Source organism: Papaver somniferum, chromosome 6 (assembly GCF_003573695.1).
Source record: "Papaver somniferum cultivar HN1 chromosome 6, ASM357369v1, whole genome shotgun sequence".
In the NCBI taxonomy this organism is placed as follows: Eukaryota; Viridiplantae; Streptophyta; class Magnoliopsida; order Ranunculales; family Papaveraceae; genus Papaver; species Papaver somniferum.
Genome location: NC_039363.1, coordinates 57,404,650 through 57,421,573, shown reverse-complemented (window position 1 = coordinate 57,421,573; position 16,924 = coordinate 57,404,650). Strand labels below are relative to the sequence as shown.

Below are 16,924 nucleotides of genomic sequence, written 5' to 3'. Positions count from 1 at the left end.
CGCTCAAATAATATGTCGATGTAGTTTAACCACGTGTGTAAAATCTCATACTCACGCAATTTTTGTCTTGTACTTAGAATGTTAGGTTCCTTTTTCTTTTTTGCATCTTGTGATCTTTTTTCCTAAAAATCATCTCCAATGGGAATGTATAAAGATATTTTGAAGATGATTTGAAGGTAGTTAGATTGACATCCTCTAAAAAATCCTCTAGTTTAAGACTATCGTGAAGATATCTTTTTCAGATTTTTAAAGGTAAAATTAGTTATTTGTTTCACAAAATATATTTTTTAAATTAAAAGAATATAATAGTAGCCAATAAAATTAGTCTAATCAGATTCCCAAATAAAACTAAACTATATCATTCGAGATAAAATTTTAAATTTGCGACAAATTATGAATTTTAGTCACTTTTTTCCTAAACAATATCTTTAAAGTTTAAACACTATCCACATGGAAACGGCACCGAGAATCCATCGGAGATGCACTTAGCTTTCTAGAACAACTCCTTTTTGTATTAACTTCTACCTGTCCATAAAAAAATATCACAATTGCTGAATCAGCGACCTCCTTTCTTCTAGGGTTCATGTACCGAGACAACTCGTACTCCCGTTTGTTCCGGATTAGGTCGGCGTTAACACCGTAAGTACGTGTCGTTTCTATAACGGTGATTCATACGACTGTATTAGGACCACTTACGTCATCACTATAATTCTCACTTGTTCTCGTGTTTTCACTCGCCTATATAAAATCTTCCCGAAGTTCAAAGAACAAAGAAAAAAAAAGAAAGATTGAAAAATTCTTTTCAATCATCAAAACTTTTAATCTTGATTGCTGAAATTACAAGAAAAACACAGAATTTTGGGATGATGGCAATTTCAAATAATGTGGACCCAGTCTCTCAATTATCATTTCCCCCTGGGTTTAGGTTCTATCCAACTGACGAAGAATTATTAGTTCAATATTTATGTAGAAAAGTGGCCGGATATAATTTCTCATTGAATATCATTGGTGAAATTGATCTCTACAAGTTTGATCCTTGGGTTCTACCAAGTAAGTTCATAAATTTTAACTTGGGTTTTTGGTTTTACAACCTCATCAATGAATATTATGTGGAGACTAATTTCAGTTTTTGATGAATCATTTTTATAGGTAAAGCAATATTTGGTGAAAAAGAATGGTATTTCTTTAGTCCAAGAGATAGAAAATATCCAAATGGATCAAGACCAAACAGAGTTGCAGGTTCTGGATATTGGAAAGCAACCGGAACTGATAAGATTATAACAACTGAAGGTCGAAAAGTCGGAATCAAGAAAGCTTTGGTTTTTTACATTGGTAAAGCTCCTAAAGGAACTAAAACCAATTGGATTATGCATGAGTATCGCCTTTTGGAGAATTCTAAAAAACATGGCAGCTCTCGTGTAAGTATTAATAATCTCATACTCCGGTGAACATTTTTCTTCTGATCCCTGAACAGGAAGGAACTGACGATGTCACGATAATAATCTAATCCTTTCTTTTATCGATCCATGCAGTTAGATGACTGGGTATTATGTAGAATTTACAAGAAAAATTCAAGTGCTCAAAAAGCTGTATCATCTTCAAGTGAAGTAAATTCAATGACAACATCTAAAGAACAGAGTAGTAATGGAACTTCATCGTCTTCATCTTCTTCACAATTTGATGATGTTCTTGATTCATTACCTGAAATCAATGATCAATTATTTTCGCTTCCTAGAACGAATTCACTCAAGAATTTCCAAGATCAGGAAAACAAACTGATGATGAATTTTCAAAACTTGGATACTTCAAAATTTGATTGGAGTAGTTTAGCTGCCATGGCATCTTTACCAGAACTTAACAACAATGGCAATCAGGAAATCGGGAGGTCTACCACGAACAATCAAGCATACCCAGATTCAATGAATTATCATCTTCAACAAGTAAATTCTTCGTCAAATGGGAGATCATCAATTGAGGAGGAAGTAGAAAGCCGAATCGGTTCACAACTACAGCGTGTTAATTCGGCAAATTATTTTCAACAAAACTCGAACGATTTCTTACAGAATTATAATAACGAGTCGTTCGACTCGTTTGGGCTTAGGTATCTGACACAACATCCAGTGTCAGGTGGAAGTTCCCGGTATAAAGTATAATAAAAAGTTAAAGGACTGCACTACTGTAGTGTAATTAGGAAAAATTATTGGAATGTATTGGCTTGTGGTATTTTGTTGTAAGTATCTGCAATTCTTTGGGTAGGTTTTGGTGTTTTAAGTAATGAATTGGCAGGAATTAGGAAGAAGAAGTAGAAGGAATTAGGCAGTGATTTGTAGCTTAGATGCCATAGATGTAAAAAGAATTCAAGTGTATAATTTTGTGATGATTGTTCGGTTTACTGTGGAATGTAGATAGGAAATCATCAATCTTAAAAGTATATTCGTAATTCTTACGTTTTTGCGTTCGTTCCAAATTATGCACGTGTGCAGTTGGCGCTTGCTTAATCAATGTCAAAGCTTTGATTAACGAATCAAACAGCCATACCTAGGTTCATTTTTGTTGACTTGAGGTTCACATATACTAGATAGGTTGCTTAGGAGTATGAATTTTGATGAACTACTAATTTCAAATTCATTATTAACCTGCATTAATTTTGAGCTAGTACTTTCAAAGACAAATGAAGGTGAAAGCAAGCAATTTTAAACTACTTTGATGTTTTATGTATCCACTGTATGCAACCATATATTTCCAACAACTTCTCGTGTCATCTTCAACTCTTTCGTCATTTTAGACTTACAAATCTACAATTTCAGCATGTGCTATTTAGTTCGTCACAATTAATAACATTTTTTTTTGGGATGAATATTCTGAGTTTCCACAGATATTCTATATAAATTAAATGAGTCTTGTTAACTTGTATACCCGTATACATGTTAAGGTTCATTAAAACAACAATTTTTTGCATTGGAAACAACATTTATTTGTTTTATTACATTGGAAACAGTGATTCTTTGCATTTGGAACAAAAAATGTTGTTTTTAGTGTAAGAAAAACCAATTTCTAATAGAATAAGACAAAAAAAACACAGTTTCCAAAAAAATAAAATAATTCTTTATTAAATCTTAACATGTATACGGGTATACAAGTTAACAAAAGCCAAACTTAATAAATCTACTAGTAGTAAATTTCAAAGAACATGCATGGAGTCATGGGAGGATGCAAAATACTTTAAAGCGTTTTAGGGAGACAAGTGGGTGGAAACCCATTACTTTCCACATTTCCACTTGCATAATCCGGGTATTTCCCAAATACGTACCAGCCAGCTTAAGCTTACATTTTAAAGTCGAAACATCCACACTTATCTTCCGCAGTGTCGCCACAGATGCTTTTTAGATTCTTTGAATATAGTCAGTGTTGAAGTGAAACAGAAATGTGACTGGTTCACCGATTTCTAGTATGCCAGTCCGGTTCAGTTTTCAAAACATTGGATATAGTCATGTGGCGTTTTATCTTTCATTTCTATCTTGGGATGATTAGTAGAATTCAATCAGATGATCCATTTTAGAGAGATATAGACTAGGCCATCGAGACCATTGTTATGGTGGCAGTTATGAATCATCCAACGACTAGCCCACGTCGAATTATTGATTACGAAGTTTATCTGTTTTTAGGTACGCAGGCAGGGCTTACATAAATGCCATCGAATATGCTTCTTTTATTTTTCCCTAGACTAGAAGAATGGTTTTGTTCTCATCATTTCCTACGTGGTAACATGTTGAAATCACATATCAATCTAGAACTGCTTTAACTCCGAGGCCGCGTAGCATTTAAAGTACGCACGCTACAGTGAGTCAGTGACTAGAACCACACAAGCATGGTTTACATTAGACGAAGATAATTAGCAAAGGATTAAGATAAAGTTTGACACATAATAATAAAAGAAGATAATTAGATTAGCAACCAAAGGTCCAAAAGCCTTGATGTAAGCTTCATCATATTACCTAATCGTTAAGGTAATCAAAATTTGAATGTCATTAATTTATTTACTCATAAGATGTGGATGAATTTAGAAGAGCCTTTTTCTTGCGTCAAACTCGTTATCTTCATGAAAAACCTTGTTAAATAGGAAAAAGACCCACCCATGACCCATTCATTGCTAGGGATAAGTACAGAAATTCTTTTCCAATCAGAATCTTTATCTTCTTTTGAAACCACTTAAAGTTTTACATCATCTTCGTCCTCCATCTTTTGGTTCTCATTCTAATATTCCTTCTTTTTCGGTCTTTTTCTACTTCCTTTTTCCATTACGAAAAGTAGGAATTACCTATAGATCCTATTATAGTGTTCTTAGTTAGTGGCAGGTCCATCCACTAAAGCCCATTAAACAGAGGTCCATAATTAAGAAAAAACATAAAAATGGATCTAATTTTTTAAGCCCAGGTCCTTACACGTGCGGGATAACTAATACGAAATTTAAAAATACCACAAAAAACCCTCCCTATTTAACAGGGATTATAAGCACGAGAAGAACATTAACCTTTCATATTCGTTTTCTTCTTCTCTTTCTACTCTCACTGCTGCTGCAAATGGATTCTGTACAGATCCAAAAAAAATTCTTCAATCTTTCTCGTTTCTATCAAATCAATGTTTATTTTAGGGTTTCACGATCGAATCGTTGTTGTGTTTGATTACGCTTTTCTATCTCCATGTTTGATTTGTTGATTATTTACCAGATCTAGATGAATAATCATATTTTTTGTTCATTTCATTGTTAGATTTACTTATACCACTTCCATTTTGTTGGTTTTAGATGTGTTTCAGTTTGTTTTTGTATATGAAGCAACAGTACGTACATCCCGTACTGACAGAAACTCAATTTATTAAGAAGAAGAAGAAGATGATGATGATGCATCGTTATGATTTACGACGAGAAGATTTGTTTGTGTTTCCGGGTATGTTTTTTAATCATCTTTTTTGATTATTTTGTTCGTTTTTCTTCATTTGATTTTTTTCCGATTGTATTATGAAGATCAAATCGATTTTCATGATGCTATTATGTTTTTAGGTTTGATACAGTTTGCTTTTGTGTATGAATTGACAGTACGTATACGACGTACTGATACAAAATTCTTATGATTCGGTTATATTCAAATTTTTGCCATTTTTTTGGTTCGATCTAGGAGTACGTATGTGTAGTACTGAAATATGTGCTTTGATTCGGTTATATTCAGAGTTTTTCCATTGTTTTTGGGTTCGATCCATGAGTACGTATGTGTAATACTGAAGTATGTGCTTTGATTCGGTTATATTCAAAAGTTTTCCACTGTTTTTGGGTTCGATCCATGAGTAAGTATGTGTAATACTGAAATATGTGCTTTGATTCGTTTATATTTCTGAGTTTTGCTATTGTTTTTGGGTTTGATCCATGAGTACGTATGTGTAATACTGAAGTATGTGCTTTGATTCAGTTATATGCATGGATTCATCACTTTTTCTTGACATACAATTGATTTTTTTAGTTCATGAATATGCAGTACATATATGACGTACTGTTACAAACTTCTCTCTTACATCAAATAATTTTGACAGAAGCCATTCTGGTTTTTCCTTTTCATGGTATTCCAGTGCATGTATAATGAACTGGAATACTAAATAAGAAAAAGACTATTCTTGTCTCATATTAGTTATTTAGATATGAAATTGCTGTATTAGCTTGGATTCAAGATTATGTCCACATAGCCAATCCTTAAGTTAAGGATTTAGTTGCAACAAAGCTAATCATTTCTTATTTCAGGTTCAAAGTGATCATTTTGATGAGTTTTTCGCCCCTGAGTTGGACAAACATGGTTATCAAGCTCTTTACAAGAAGAAGACAACAGGGGTTTGCTTGCGGACATTTTTGATTTAATGGTCATAAACTCCAAATATTCAGTTTGTGATAATGAATCTGTTCACTGTAGGTTTACATCGGGACTTATGCTATCTATGGTTGTGCAACATTTTTCCGAAGGGACAGATTTTCCCATGTGAAGAAATACGAGGTTTGGAGATGACAGACTTTCTTTTGAATTATTATTACTCTGTTGGTTCACATGTTAAACAGTTTACTTTTGTATGTAGGTCGAATTCAACAAGGCTGCTCAGTCACTGACAGATGTTGTGGTCCCAATCACTCAGAAGAAAGCTGCTTTGTCTCGACTTCTTAAGGTGATTTTTCTTCTTTGGGAGTCTCTTATGCAGTTAGTTGGTGCTTAGATTCTTTCCCAGAATCTTACTCACTGTATTATTCTATTTGTCCATTCAATTTTGTATAGGATAATGTTGCGCTAATAGCGGTTCTGGAAGCAAAATTTAGCAACCACGGAGCCGATACTCCTGGAAAGCGGCAGGTTCTTTGTGTGGTAAGAAAATTGAAATGTTGTCTGTTACATTTTCATTTGTGCAAAACATCCTAATATGTTACTCTAGTTTGCTATGTATCACTCGATCCTTGATAATCACTTTCAGGGTTTGTTGTAGATATTCAGTAGCTTCTTATGGACATTAATTTTGTTGGTTAGTTTTTTAGTGGTTATGTCACCCTGTTCAATCATGCAAAACTGTACCTCTTTTGTATTAAAGAAATACTAGAGATTATTGGTATGATCCTACAATATATGTGATGTAAAACGTTTTCTAATTTATTTATCATTGATTCTAACAAACATGTACTTTTCCTGTAAGCAGTTCAACAGATACATACTCGAATTCGTAAGCAGCAGATATATACTCGAATTTGTAAGCAGTTTAGCGGATACGTGTTCTATTTGTAAGCAGCGCGACAGATATGTACTCAGATTTGTAAGTAGTGTAGCAGATATGTATTCGAATTTATAAGCAGTGTAGCAGATATGTACTCGAATTTATAATCAGTGTAACAGATATGTACTCAATATAATGAATGTGTAAACACACACGTTTGGTAACAATGGGTATTATGGTCATTTCCATATTTTAATTAATTTTGGACCTCTAAATAAAAAAAGAATTCCGACTGGACCCTACTATAACTAACTTTGTGGACTTAGGACCAAACAGCAAAGTTTCCTTACCAAAATGGTGTTTCTTGATTAGCATTGACTAAAAAATTTCGACTATTCAACTTTTGACTATTTGACTGTTTCAACTCCACTATCGTGGCACCTCAAAAATCCACAACATACTTACGGCGCAGGAGATCAGATGCGTAAGAAATGACGCTATACTATATGTTAGCTGGCACAAAAATGTTGTCTTTTCGCGTGAAGTCGAGCAACCACACATATAACCCACGCTGTTGTTTCCTTTTCTAAGCTTTGATTTTGTCTTTTGTAGAAAGGAATTGATGTATACGTGTCACTACAAGTACGAAGCTCACGTTGATTTTGTGTGTTCTGGTTGGTGAACTTCTCCATCGAATTCTAAGACAATCGAAGCTCAACCTTTTCTGCCCTAGTGTAACTCACTGAGTTCGTATATTAACTCAGTTTTGTCTCTTCCTTGGAACGAGAACCTTTAATTTTGGATAACGGCATCACCAATAACATCAGGGCACTTCTTCTTAGGGACCCAATTTACCCGTGCACGTGCTAAGGCTAATTTCTATGGGCTAGATTGAAGTGCTAGATTGGCCAAAAAGTGTTGCAAATCATGAAAAAAGTGTGTGAAAAAAGTTAACACTAACATTGGATAGTTCTCTCTCTTAGCAAGTGCTCGCAGTTCAACTAGCGGCGAGATTGAAACGTTGAACGGTTCAGCGTTCAAAAAGTGTTTTTAACGCTGAACGGTTCAGCGCTGGGAGATAAATTTTATGATCTAACGACTGAGATTTAAAACGATGAACCAAACTGCGTTCTATAGTGGTCCCAAATGACGTGGATGACCAATCTAACTATTAGATATCTAACCCATAGGACTTAGGAGGTTGCCCTAACTGACATGGATGACCAATCTAACCGCTAAATATCTAGCCCATAGGACTTAGCCTAACTAGAGGTGCCTAACTTTTTGGAGAATGACCGGAATTATCTGCGTCTTACTTATAGTACTTCTTTATCTAAGCCTAACACTATTAGCATCTGGAAAATTCTTGTATTTGCACAGGTATATTGTATTAATGTGTACCTGGAAAGTAGCTCTGCTGTTGGAGACAGCGACTAAGTCCACGCTAATTGGTGACTTAATTAGCCCCTGTAAGTATGTGACGACGGAGCATGCTAATATTATCTTTATTTAAAAAATATATTGTTTCCTATTATGTATGATCTTTGCTTTATGGTAATATCCTGCTCTATATATTCATGAGTTGTATAATCAGAATGAATACTATCATCATAATAAGAATTATTATCTTCTCGATCCTATATTTGTGAAGATGGTACCTATGAGTTAGGGTTCTTGAATCATGAGTAGTAATTCAGAATCATCTGACCAAAATAAACCAAAACAAAAAGAGCAGATGGAAAACAAATCTGCTCCTATTATCGTTCAATCTGAAGGTGCAACATTCAAGGCAGGGATTGTTCTTGATGAAACAAACTATGATTTGTGGTCAGAAATCATGGAGATGCATATCGCTGAAAAAGAAAAAAGCTTCTTTATTATGGGAAAGACAAAAAAAACTACTGAGGAAGATCCAAGATATGAGAAGTGGTACACAGATAATCAAAAGGTCAAGAGATGGTTGATGGTTGTTGATGTCTATGTCACCAGAAATCATGAAGAGATATATCCTACTGCTCGAGATATTTGGGATGCATTATCTAAATCCTTTTATGATGGAGATGATGAGATGCAGGTATTTACTCTAAATCGACGAGCGTTTTCGGCAAAAAAAAATGGCAGAGCACTCTCGATTCATTATGGAGAACTAACTGAAATATTTGGAGAGCTGGATCATCGTAACAAGGTGGTTATGGAGAATCCAAATGATATTGAATCCTATCGAAAATCAATTCAGCGCCTAAGGGTGCATATCTTCCTTGCTGGATTAGATGAAAGTTTTGAGCAGATCCGTGGTGAAATCTTGAGAAATGATCTTATTCCTGAATTGGAATCATGTTATGCACTTATTCGTTCGTGAATCTGTTCGACGTACAACGATGGCAAAAGAATCAGAAGAAGTTGAACCTGCTGTTATGGCAACTCGAAACCGGTATAATCAAAAAGGGTCTTTTCAGAGATACTCAAAGACTAAGGTGAACAAGTCATCACTTAAGTGTACACACTGTAATCAATCTGGACATACAATTGACGTTTGTTTCGAGCTGGTTGGATATCCAGATTGGTGGGATCAACATCTTGAGAGGAAGAAGGAGACATAGAAAAATTCTGGTGCCCCAATGGCTTCAACAAAGAAAGGAAAGGATTCCATGGTAACATCTGCATCAGTAGAAAGGGGCGGGTAATGATAGTAAGGTTTTAAATGTTTCTTCACTTGTTTCGAATAATTCATGGATAGTTGATTCTGGTGCCACAAACCATATGACATGTTATTTTAAACAAATCAGTCTCTACTGCAAATGGCTCACAAGCTCCAATTACTGGTGAAAGGTCAATATCTTTCACTAAAACCTTAAAATTAGATTCTGTCTTAGTAGTTCCTACATTAGACTGCAAAACTTGATATTCCTAGTTTTCGTTGTGAAGTATGTGAACTTGTAAAAATCCATCGTGCTTCTTTTCCATTATCATTCAATAAGAGTCCAGTTCCTTTTATGATCATACAGTCTGATGTTTGGGGGCCATCTAAAACTACTACTCTGGGTGGTTCAAGATGGTTTGTTATTTTAATTGATGATTGCACTAGGATGATATGGGTGTGTCTCATGAAAAACAAAAGTAAAGTTACTGCCTTGTTTCAACAGTTCCATAAGATGATTAACACTCAGTACAACAAAATGGATTTTGACCTTCAACATTATTTGGAGGGACATGGAATTATTCATCAAACTACTTGCTCTAATACGCCTTAGCAGAATAGAGTAGCAGAGAGAAAGAATCTTCATTAGCTGGAAGTGGTCTGTGCTTCATTGATGGAAGCACATATGCCATTGTTGTATTGGGGTGAGGCACTTACTTCTGCAGCATATTTTATAAATCGAGTACCATCTAGTACCATTGTGTTTCAAACACCCCATCAAGCTCTTGCTGAAGCAGTTGTGGCTCCAACTATTCTGAATCTGCCGCCTCATGTGTTTGGTTGTGTAGCTTATGTTCATCTACACAAGAACCAACGTGATAATTTGGCTCCTAGAGATTTGAAGTGTGTATTTGTGGGATATGCAGCAACTAAAAAGGGATAATGTTGATATCATCCTCCAACCAAAAGAATGCTTGTTACTTTGGATGTTGTATTTCATGAAGATTCTATGTATTTTTCATGTGAGTCTGAACTTCAGGGGGAGTACCATAAGGAAATTCAGACACTTAACTATGATGAAGATATATCGGAAATTGATGTATCTGTTATTGTCAACTCTGATGATATGGTCAGAGAATCTGTTGATGAAGGTTCTTCAAGAGAAGGAACAGGAAGTACAGTATTGGATCGTGATATAGAGATTCAAGATGAGGTTATGATAGAAGAGATTCCAGAGTCTACGTTACCTCAAGAAGATGAAACGCCAAACCAATCGTCTGCTACGGATGTTCTTGAAGAATCAAGGAAACAACTTCCACAACGTGTAAACAGAGGTATTCCTAAACCCAGATATGAACCTGAAATCTCTAGTAAGGTTAAGTACTCTATGAGTCATTATGTCTCTCACCACCGTTTGTCTAAAGCTAATAAGGCATTCGTGAATCAACTATCTACTGTTTTTATTCCTAACAATGTGCAGGGAGCATTAGCTGATCCAAAATGGAGAGCAGCTGTGGAAGAAGAAAAGTGGTCCCTTTTACAGAATGGTACTTGGGATTATGTTGATTGTCCAGAAGGAAGAAACATTGTGGGGTGTCGTTGTATTTTCACCATAAAATACAAGGCAAATGGTGAGATCGAACGTTATAAAGAAAGATTAGTTGCTAAAGGGTACAACCAAACTTATGGTATCGACTATACAGAAACTTTTGCTCCAGTAGCGAAAATCAACATAGTAAGAGTCTTGTTATCGCTTGCTGCAAACTTGGATTGGCCTTTGCAGCAGTTTGATGTAAAGAACGCCTTCTTGCATAGTGAATTAACTGAAGAAGTTTACATGGAGCTCCCACCTGCACTACACGAAATTAGGGAATTTGTAACGCCCGATTTTGTAACGGATATTTATTAAGTAACGTCGTATCGACGTTGGAAACTTTGTAACGTCGGATAATCGTTGCAATAATTGGTATCTGTTACAGAGTTTTAGGAGGGTTGTGGGTAATTACCTTCCTATCCTCAACTTAAAATGCCAAGTTACATTATTACCCTCCATTACTGCTATTAGCGCCTCTACTACTACTATCAACTCCTAGTTTCCATCCAACATCTCCTTTTATCACTACCAAACAAACACTCCATTTCCCAACAAAATCATCTTCTTTGGGAAAGTAGTTTATGTTTTCTACTCAGAGACAAAAAGCCAGCAGTTATTAGTTGCTCTTCAATAGTTCAGAAGCTGAAGTAAGTGGGAAACAACAAAAAAATCATCTTCAATTTTAGTTACTTTTGAATATTTGAATAAACCATACAATTCGATCTTCATCTACACATGTATGGGTTTTTATTCTATTAAGTGTTATTTTTCTTCATCTTCCTCTGCATGATTGCATAAAAATGGATACTCTTTTTAATGATCATTTTTTCTTTGTTGCAAAGAGAATGCAGAGAAGTGTAATAGCACTTAATGTATTTTTTTTAATTTTTTTTGTTATTCTGTTTTGTGGTACACGTTCTAGTGGGAACACTTTGTTTGTGGTGGTGTGTGGTTGATTTAAGAATTAAGTGTAATCATGATATGAATTTTGTTTGAATAACATTATTCTATTATGCAAATGTATTTGATTTAAGTTTTGTGGTGGTTGTTAACCTTTTTTTCTAGGGTTTGATCTGTTTATTGGGTGAAAATGCAGATTGTTTCTGTTGTTGTTTCTAGGATTTGATATGTTTTTGAATAAAAATGAAAATTGTTGTCTCTCTTGCAACGTATTTGGTTTTGTTTAGCACCAAAGTAATTTTTGCAGCAATACATTTTATACTTTGTTGTATGGCGTCAAGGAGGAGCCGCAGTCCTGATTCGTCACATGAGAGAGAGATAGACAGGAAAGGAAAGAAGCCTAAGGTCTGTTGTTCGGATGATGAACCAGAGGCAGAAAGCTCCTAGGATCCTCTTGCTGAGTCTTATAAACTGATTGAGTTCATGACCCCTGAAGAGTTGAAACAGCTTCAGAAGCGTGTGAACGACTTCATCGCATGTCATGAAATAGGGCTCAAAGTTAAAGAGGATGAAGCGGCACGCCGGAGGAAGGATGCTGAAGAAGCTGCTTTGCAAGAGGAGTATGACAAGTTCAGAGACGAACATTTTCTTCGTGCACAGGAATTACTTGTAGCAAATATGCCACGATATCCTCCACAAGCAGATTTTCTAGCCTCTGAGGCTGAACCAGATTGGGAACCTTTTCAGCATGTGCCTGAGCCATACTCACCAGATGAGGAGGTAGAGCAACTCGCGCAGGCTGATTTGGAGGAAGAAATAAAAGAAGACAATTGGCATGAATTTCTCATGGGGCCTGTTGATCCAGAAGAGGAGGAGTATGCTCAAGCACTAGTGGATGCTGAAGATAACGACGATGATGATGAAGACTATGAGGAAGATGAGACAAGTGAAGTCATCGACGAAGATGAAGAGGATGAACATGAGGAAGAAGAGGATGAAGATGAGGAAGAAGAGGAAGATGAAAATGAATAAGATGAATCTGAGGAATACGATGGATATGACTTGTATGAGGAAGATTCTACAGATAATGATGAATGAGGATGATGGATTATGAGATTGTTCTTAACTGCTGATGGATGAACCAACTTTTTGCGGGTATGTTTTGGTATATGTATATACTTAGTGGTGATACCTAGGGGTATATTTTTTGGTTTACTTTTTGGTATATTATTAACAAAATATAATAATTGCTATGTGGATGATACGACGACGGTTTATTTTTTGTTCAGAGATCGCTATGTGGATGTGATCTCTGTTTTTCTGTTTTCTGTAGCACACCCGTTGAAGACATTTTGTGTGTGCCATGTAAAATAGATATTATATATATATATAATATACATGTGTGTATGTGTGATTGTGATTGTTAAAAATGGAATGGACCTGTTCCAGCAGGGTATTTTTCAGATTTTTTGAAATCAAAGAAAATTTTATGCACTTATTCTGGCAGGGGTATTTTCGTAATTTTTGAAATCACCGAAAAATATACCTATTTCGGTATGGGTATTTTCGTTATTTTTGAAATCATCATTTTATGTGCCTGTTCCGGCAGGGGTATTTTCGTAATTTTCAAAATCACCGAAAAATGTCCCTGTTTCGCTATGGGTATTTTCGTTATTTTTGAAATCACCGAAAAATGCACCTGTTTAGGTAGGGGTATTTTCGTAATTTTTGGCAATCTTGCAAGCTGAGTTCCGTATTAGGATGTAGAATCCACTCAGGATCCATTGAGAACACTAGGTCTGTATAGGTTGCAGTTTCATCAAATATGATACTTGACTTCTCAAACCTCACCTGGACGAGAACACTAGGTCTGCATATGGTAATCTTGCAAGCTGAGTTCAATAATAGGTTGCAGTTTCATCCAATCTGATATTTGACTTCTCAAACCTCACCTTGACGAGAACACCGGGTCTATATATGGTAATCTTACAACATGAGTTCAATAATCGGTTGTAGTTTCATCCAATCTGATATTTGACTTCTCAAACCTCAGCTGGACGAGAACACTAGGTCTGCATATGGTAATCTTGCAAGCTGAGTTCAATAATAGGTTGCAGTTTCATACAATCTGATATTTGACTTCTCAAACCTCACCTAGACGAGAACACTGGGTCTGCATATGGTAATCTTGCAACCTGAGTTCCATAATAGGTTGCAGTTTCATCCAATCTGATATTTGACTTCTCAAACCTCACCCGAACGAGAACACTGGGTCTGCATATGGAAATATTGCAAGCTGAGTTCCATAATAGGTTGCAGTTTCATCCAATCTGATATTTGAATTCTCAAACCTCAAACCTCACCTGGACGAGAACACTGGGTCTGTATATGGTAATCTTGCAACCTGAGCTCAATAATAGTTTGCAGTTTTATCCAATCTGATATTTGACTTCTCAAACCTCACCTGGACGAGAACACTGGGTCTGTATATGGTAATCTTGCAACTTGAGTTCAATAATAGGTTGCAGTTTCATCCAATATAATATTTGACTTCTCAAACCTCACCTGGACGAGAACACTGGGTCTGTATATGGTAATCTTGCAAGCTGAGTTCAATAATAGGTTGCAGTTTCATCCAATCTGATATTTGACTTCTCAAACCTCACCTGAGAGAGAACACTGGGTCTGTATATGGTAATCTTGCAACCTGAGTTCAATAATAGGTTGCAGTTTCATCTAATCTGATATTTGACTTCTCAAACCTCACCTGGCCGAGAACACTGGGTCTGTATATGTTAATCTTGCAAGCTGAGTTCAACAATAGGTTGCCGCTTCATCCAATCTGATATTTGACTTCTCAAACCTCACTTGGACGAAAACATTGGGTCTCTATATGGTAATCTTGCAACCTGAATTCAATAATAGGTTTCAGTTTCATCCAATATGATATTTGACTTCTCAAACCTCACCATATGTTTCCGAGTATCCGAGCTAGCTGGTTTTCCATTATCCATGCAAGCTGAGTTCCATAATAGGTTGCAGTTTCATCCAATCTGATATTTAACTTCTCAAGCCTCACCTGGACGAGAACACTAGGTCTGTATATGATAATCTTGCAAACTTAGTATGCCTTGTTTTGTTTCCGATTATGTGTTTGACCACAATTTTGACTAACTTGACCACAAAATTGACCAACTTGACCACAAATTTGATCAACTTGACCACAAAATTGACCAACTTGACCACAAATTTGATCAACTTGACCACAATTTTGACCAACTTGACCACAAAGTTGACCAACTTGGCCACAAATTTGATCACCTTGACCATAATTTTGACAAACTTTACCTCGATCCAGACGCCTTTGACCTAGATATTTTGAGAGAAAATCAACCTGTATTATTGTACTCTTCTCTCTTGTCCGAAAAAAGTAAGGTTTCAATTTTTGGTCTCAAATTTCGTTCCTTCTCAAATTCTCACTCTGATACATCTTTTAGATTTCAATTCCCTCAAATTTAAGAAACTTTTTCTAATTCCCTCTCAAATTTGATAAACCTTTGCTTATTTCTAAAATTTCATTTCCCTCCTTCTCAAATTTTCAGAATGATTTCAAATCTAATCCTTCTCTATAAACAGAGGGGGATGAAGATCTTAATTTCTTTCCCTTCATTCTCACCATCCTCCTTCGCGATTCTCACTTATACCCCTTTCTTCTTCCGTACCTCTTACCTCGCATACATCTCTGTACCTCATTCATTCTCCAGAGGTAATCTACGTAGCTTTTACTTTCGAATATTTATTTCAAATTAGGGTTTCTTTTTTGTTGGTTGGTATCTCCTTTATAGATGTGCTTGTATGTTGTTATTTACTGCTTTACAATTCTTGGTATTTGGTTGTTATCTCTTTCCATAGATTACAACCAAACTCAGGGTTTCTACATGGTTATGAAGTTTTTCTTAATAGGTTGTTCTTATTACATTAATATTATACCTTTGTTGGTTGTAATCTCCTTCCATAGATTTCAACCAGAATTTGGGGTTTTGTATTTTCGTTCACTGCTAGGTTTGCTCTCATTTTAGTTCAAATGCCTAATATGTTGTTTGTTGTTTGGTTTGTTTGGTATGAAGATGTTATCAAGTCAGGATTCTCACACTTCAGATCATGTTTTGTCTACCAATGAAACTGGTTCTGCATCTGATGTTCGTAGTACTCCATCTCATGGTGGTTATGAAAATGGTTCTCTATCTAATGAAGCTTCTCTATCTCATGATGAAACTCAATCTGATTCTGACTTGGAGGAGACACAACTTCCACCTAGACTCTTGGTGGAAATAGATGAATGTGGAAAACCATTTGGCATCAAAGTTTGTAACTCGTGCAGGGGAACTCATTTGAATTCACTGTCCAATTGACTACAAAGACTGGAGGCTCATTCCTGCAGCCTTCAAGGACCAAGTCTGGAACATGCTCATGGTAACTTATTATCTCCTATGCATTTCATTCTATGGTTTGCTCCACTTATACATATCAGTGCTTATAGACCAACTACCTAGTTATTGTTTATGGATGACAAAATTACTTTGTCTTTTCAGGACAAATTTTGTTTCGCATATGATGAGTCTCTTGTCAGGCCATTTGTTCAAAAAATATTTCCCCAGAAGTTTCGTTCACTCAAATGGGAGTTACGCCTTAACATTCTGAAAAAGCTTCAGACTCGCGAAGAGATGGATGCAGCATGCCCTTATGGTGTTAATGATGACATTTGGAAACGATTTGTGCATAATGAGTACCATCCTGGCATGCAGGAGAAGTGTGCTAGATATGCTGAGAACCGACGGAAGAGAAGGATTTGACATTGTTTAGGTAGACTCTCCCATGCCAAAAAATCCTACAGAGTTGTAAGTACTTTCTAACCTAGTGGTCTCAACATTAAATTCTCAAACTATTTTATTTGGACAACCCTTACTGACCGTATTGATTGTACAGACCAAAAAAGAAGGTAGGGTTATCGAGTGTCGTGGTGAGAGCTGGATGATGGCTCATGTAGGGAAAAATGG

General features: G+C 35.9%; 2 protein-coding genes across 2 annotated transcripts; both read left to right on the top strand.

The window, feature by feature from the left end:
- Positions 1-866: 866 nt before the first annotated feature.
- Positions 867-2,153, top strand: LOC113290826 (NAC domain-containing protein 72-like). The gene is made up of 3 exons (XM_026540421.1): positions 867-1,050; positions 1,150-1,418; positions 1,533-2,153. Exons 1-3 carry the CDS (start codon positions 867-869, stop codon positions 2,151-2,153), a joined length of 1,074 nt encoding a protein of 357 aa, XP_026396206.1.
- A 2,394-nt stretch (positions 2,154-4,547) lies between these two features.
- On the top strand, positions 4,548-6,977 carry LOC113285688 (carbon catabolite repressor protein 4 homolog 1-like). The gene is made up of 6 exons (XM_026534478.1): positions 4,548-4,946; positions 5,789-5,875; positions 5,955-6,035; positions 6,115-6,201; positions 6,309-6,395; positions 6,721-6,977. The coding sequence occupies exons 1-6, from the start codon at positions 4,911-4,913 to the stop codon at positions 6,868-6,870; spliced, it is 528 nt and encodes a 175-aa protein (XP_026390263.1). The 5' UTR covers positions 4,548-4,910; the 3' UTR covers positions 6,871-6,977.
- Positions 6,978-16,924: the final 9,947 nt, after the last annotated feature.

Excerpts from the sequence above, each read along its gene's own strand:
- LOC113285688 (XM_026534478.1), top strand. The coding sequence starts at position 4,911 with ATGATTTACGACGAGAAGATTTGTTTGTGTTTCCGG. Across the intron at positions 6,036-6,114 it reads CCCATGTGAAGAAATACGAG|GTCGAATTCAACAAGGCTGC; the intron begins GTTTGGAGATGA and ends TTTTGTATGTAG. Across the intron at positions 6,396-6,720 it reads AGCGGCAGGTTCTTTGTGTG|TTCAACAGATACATACTCGA; the intron begins GTAAGAAAATTG and ends TCCTGTAAGCAG.
- LOC113290826 (XM_026540421.1), top strand. The coding sequence starts at position 867 with ATGGCAATTTCAAATAATGTGGACCCAGTCTCTCAATTATCATTTCCC. Across the intron at positions 1,051-1,149 it reads TGATCCTTGGGTTCTACCAA|GTAAAGCAATATTTGGTGAA; the intron begins GTAAGTTCATAA and ends TCATTTTTATAG. Across the intron at positions 1,419-1,532 it reads AAAAACATGGCAGCTCTCGT|TTAGATGACTGGGTATTATG; the intron begins GTAAGTATTAAT and ends CGATCCATGCAG.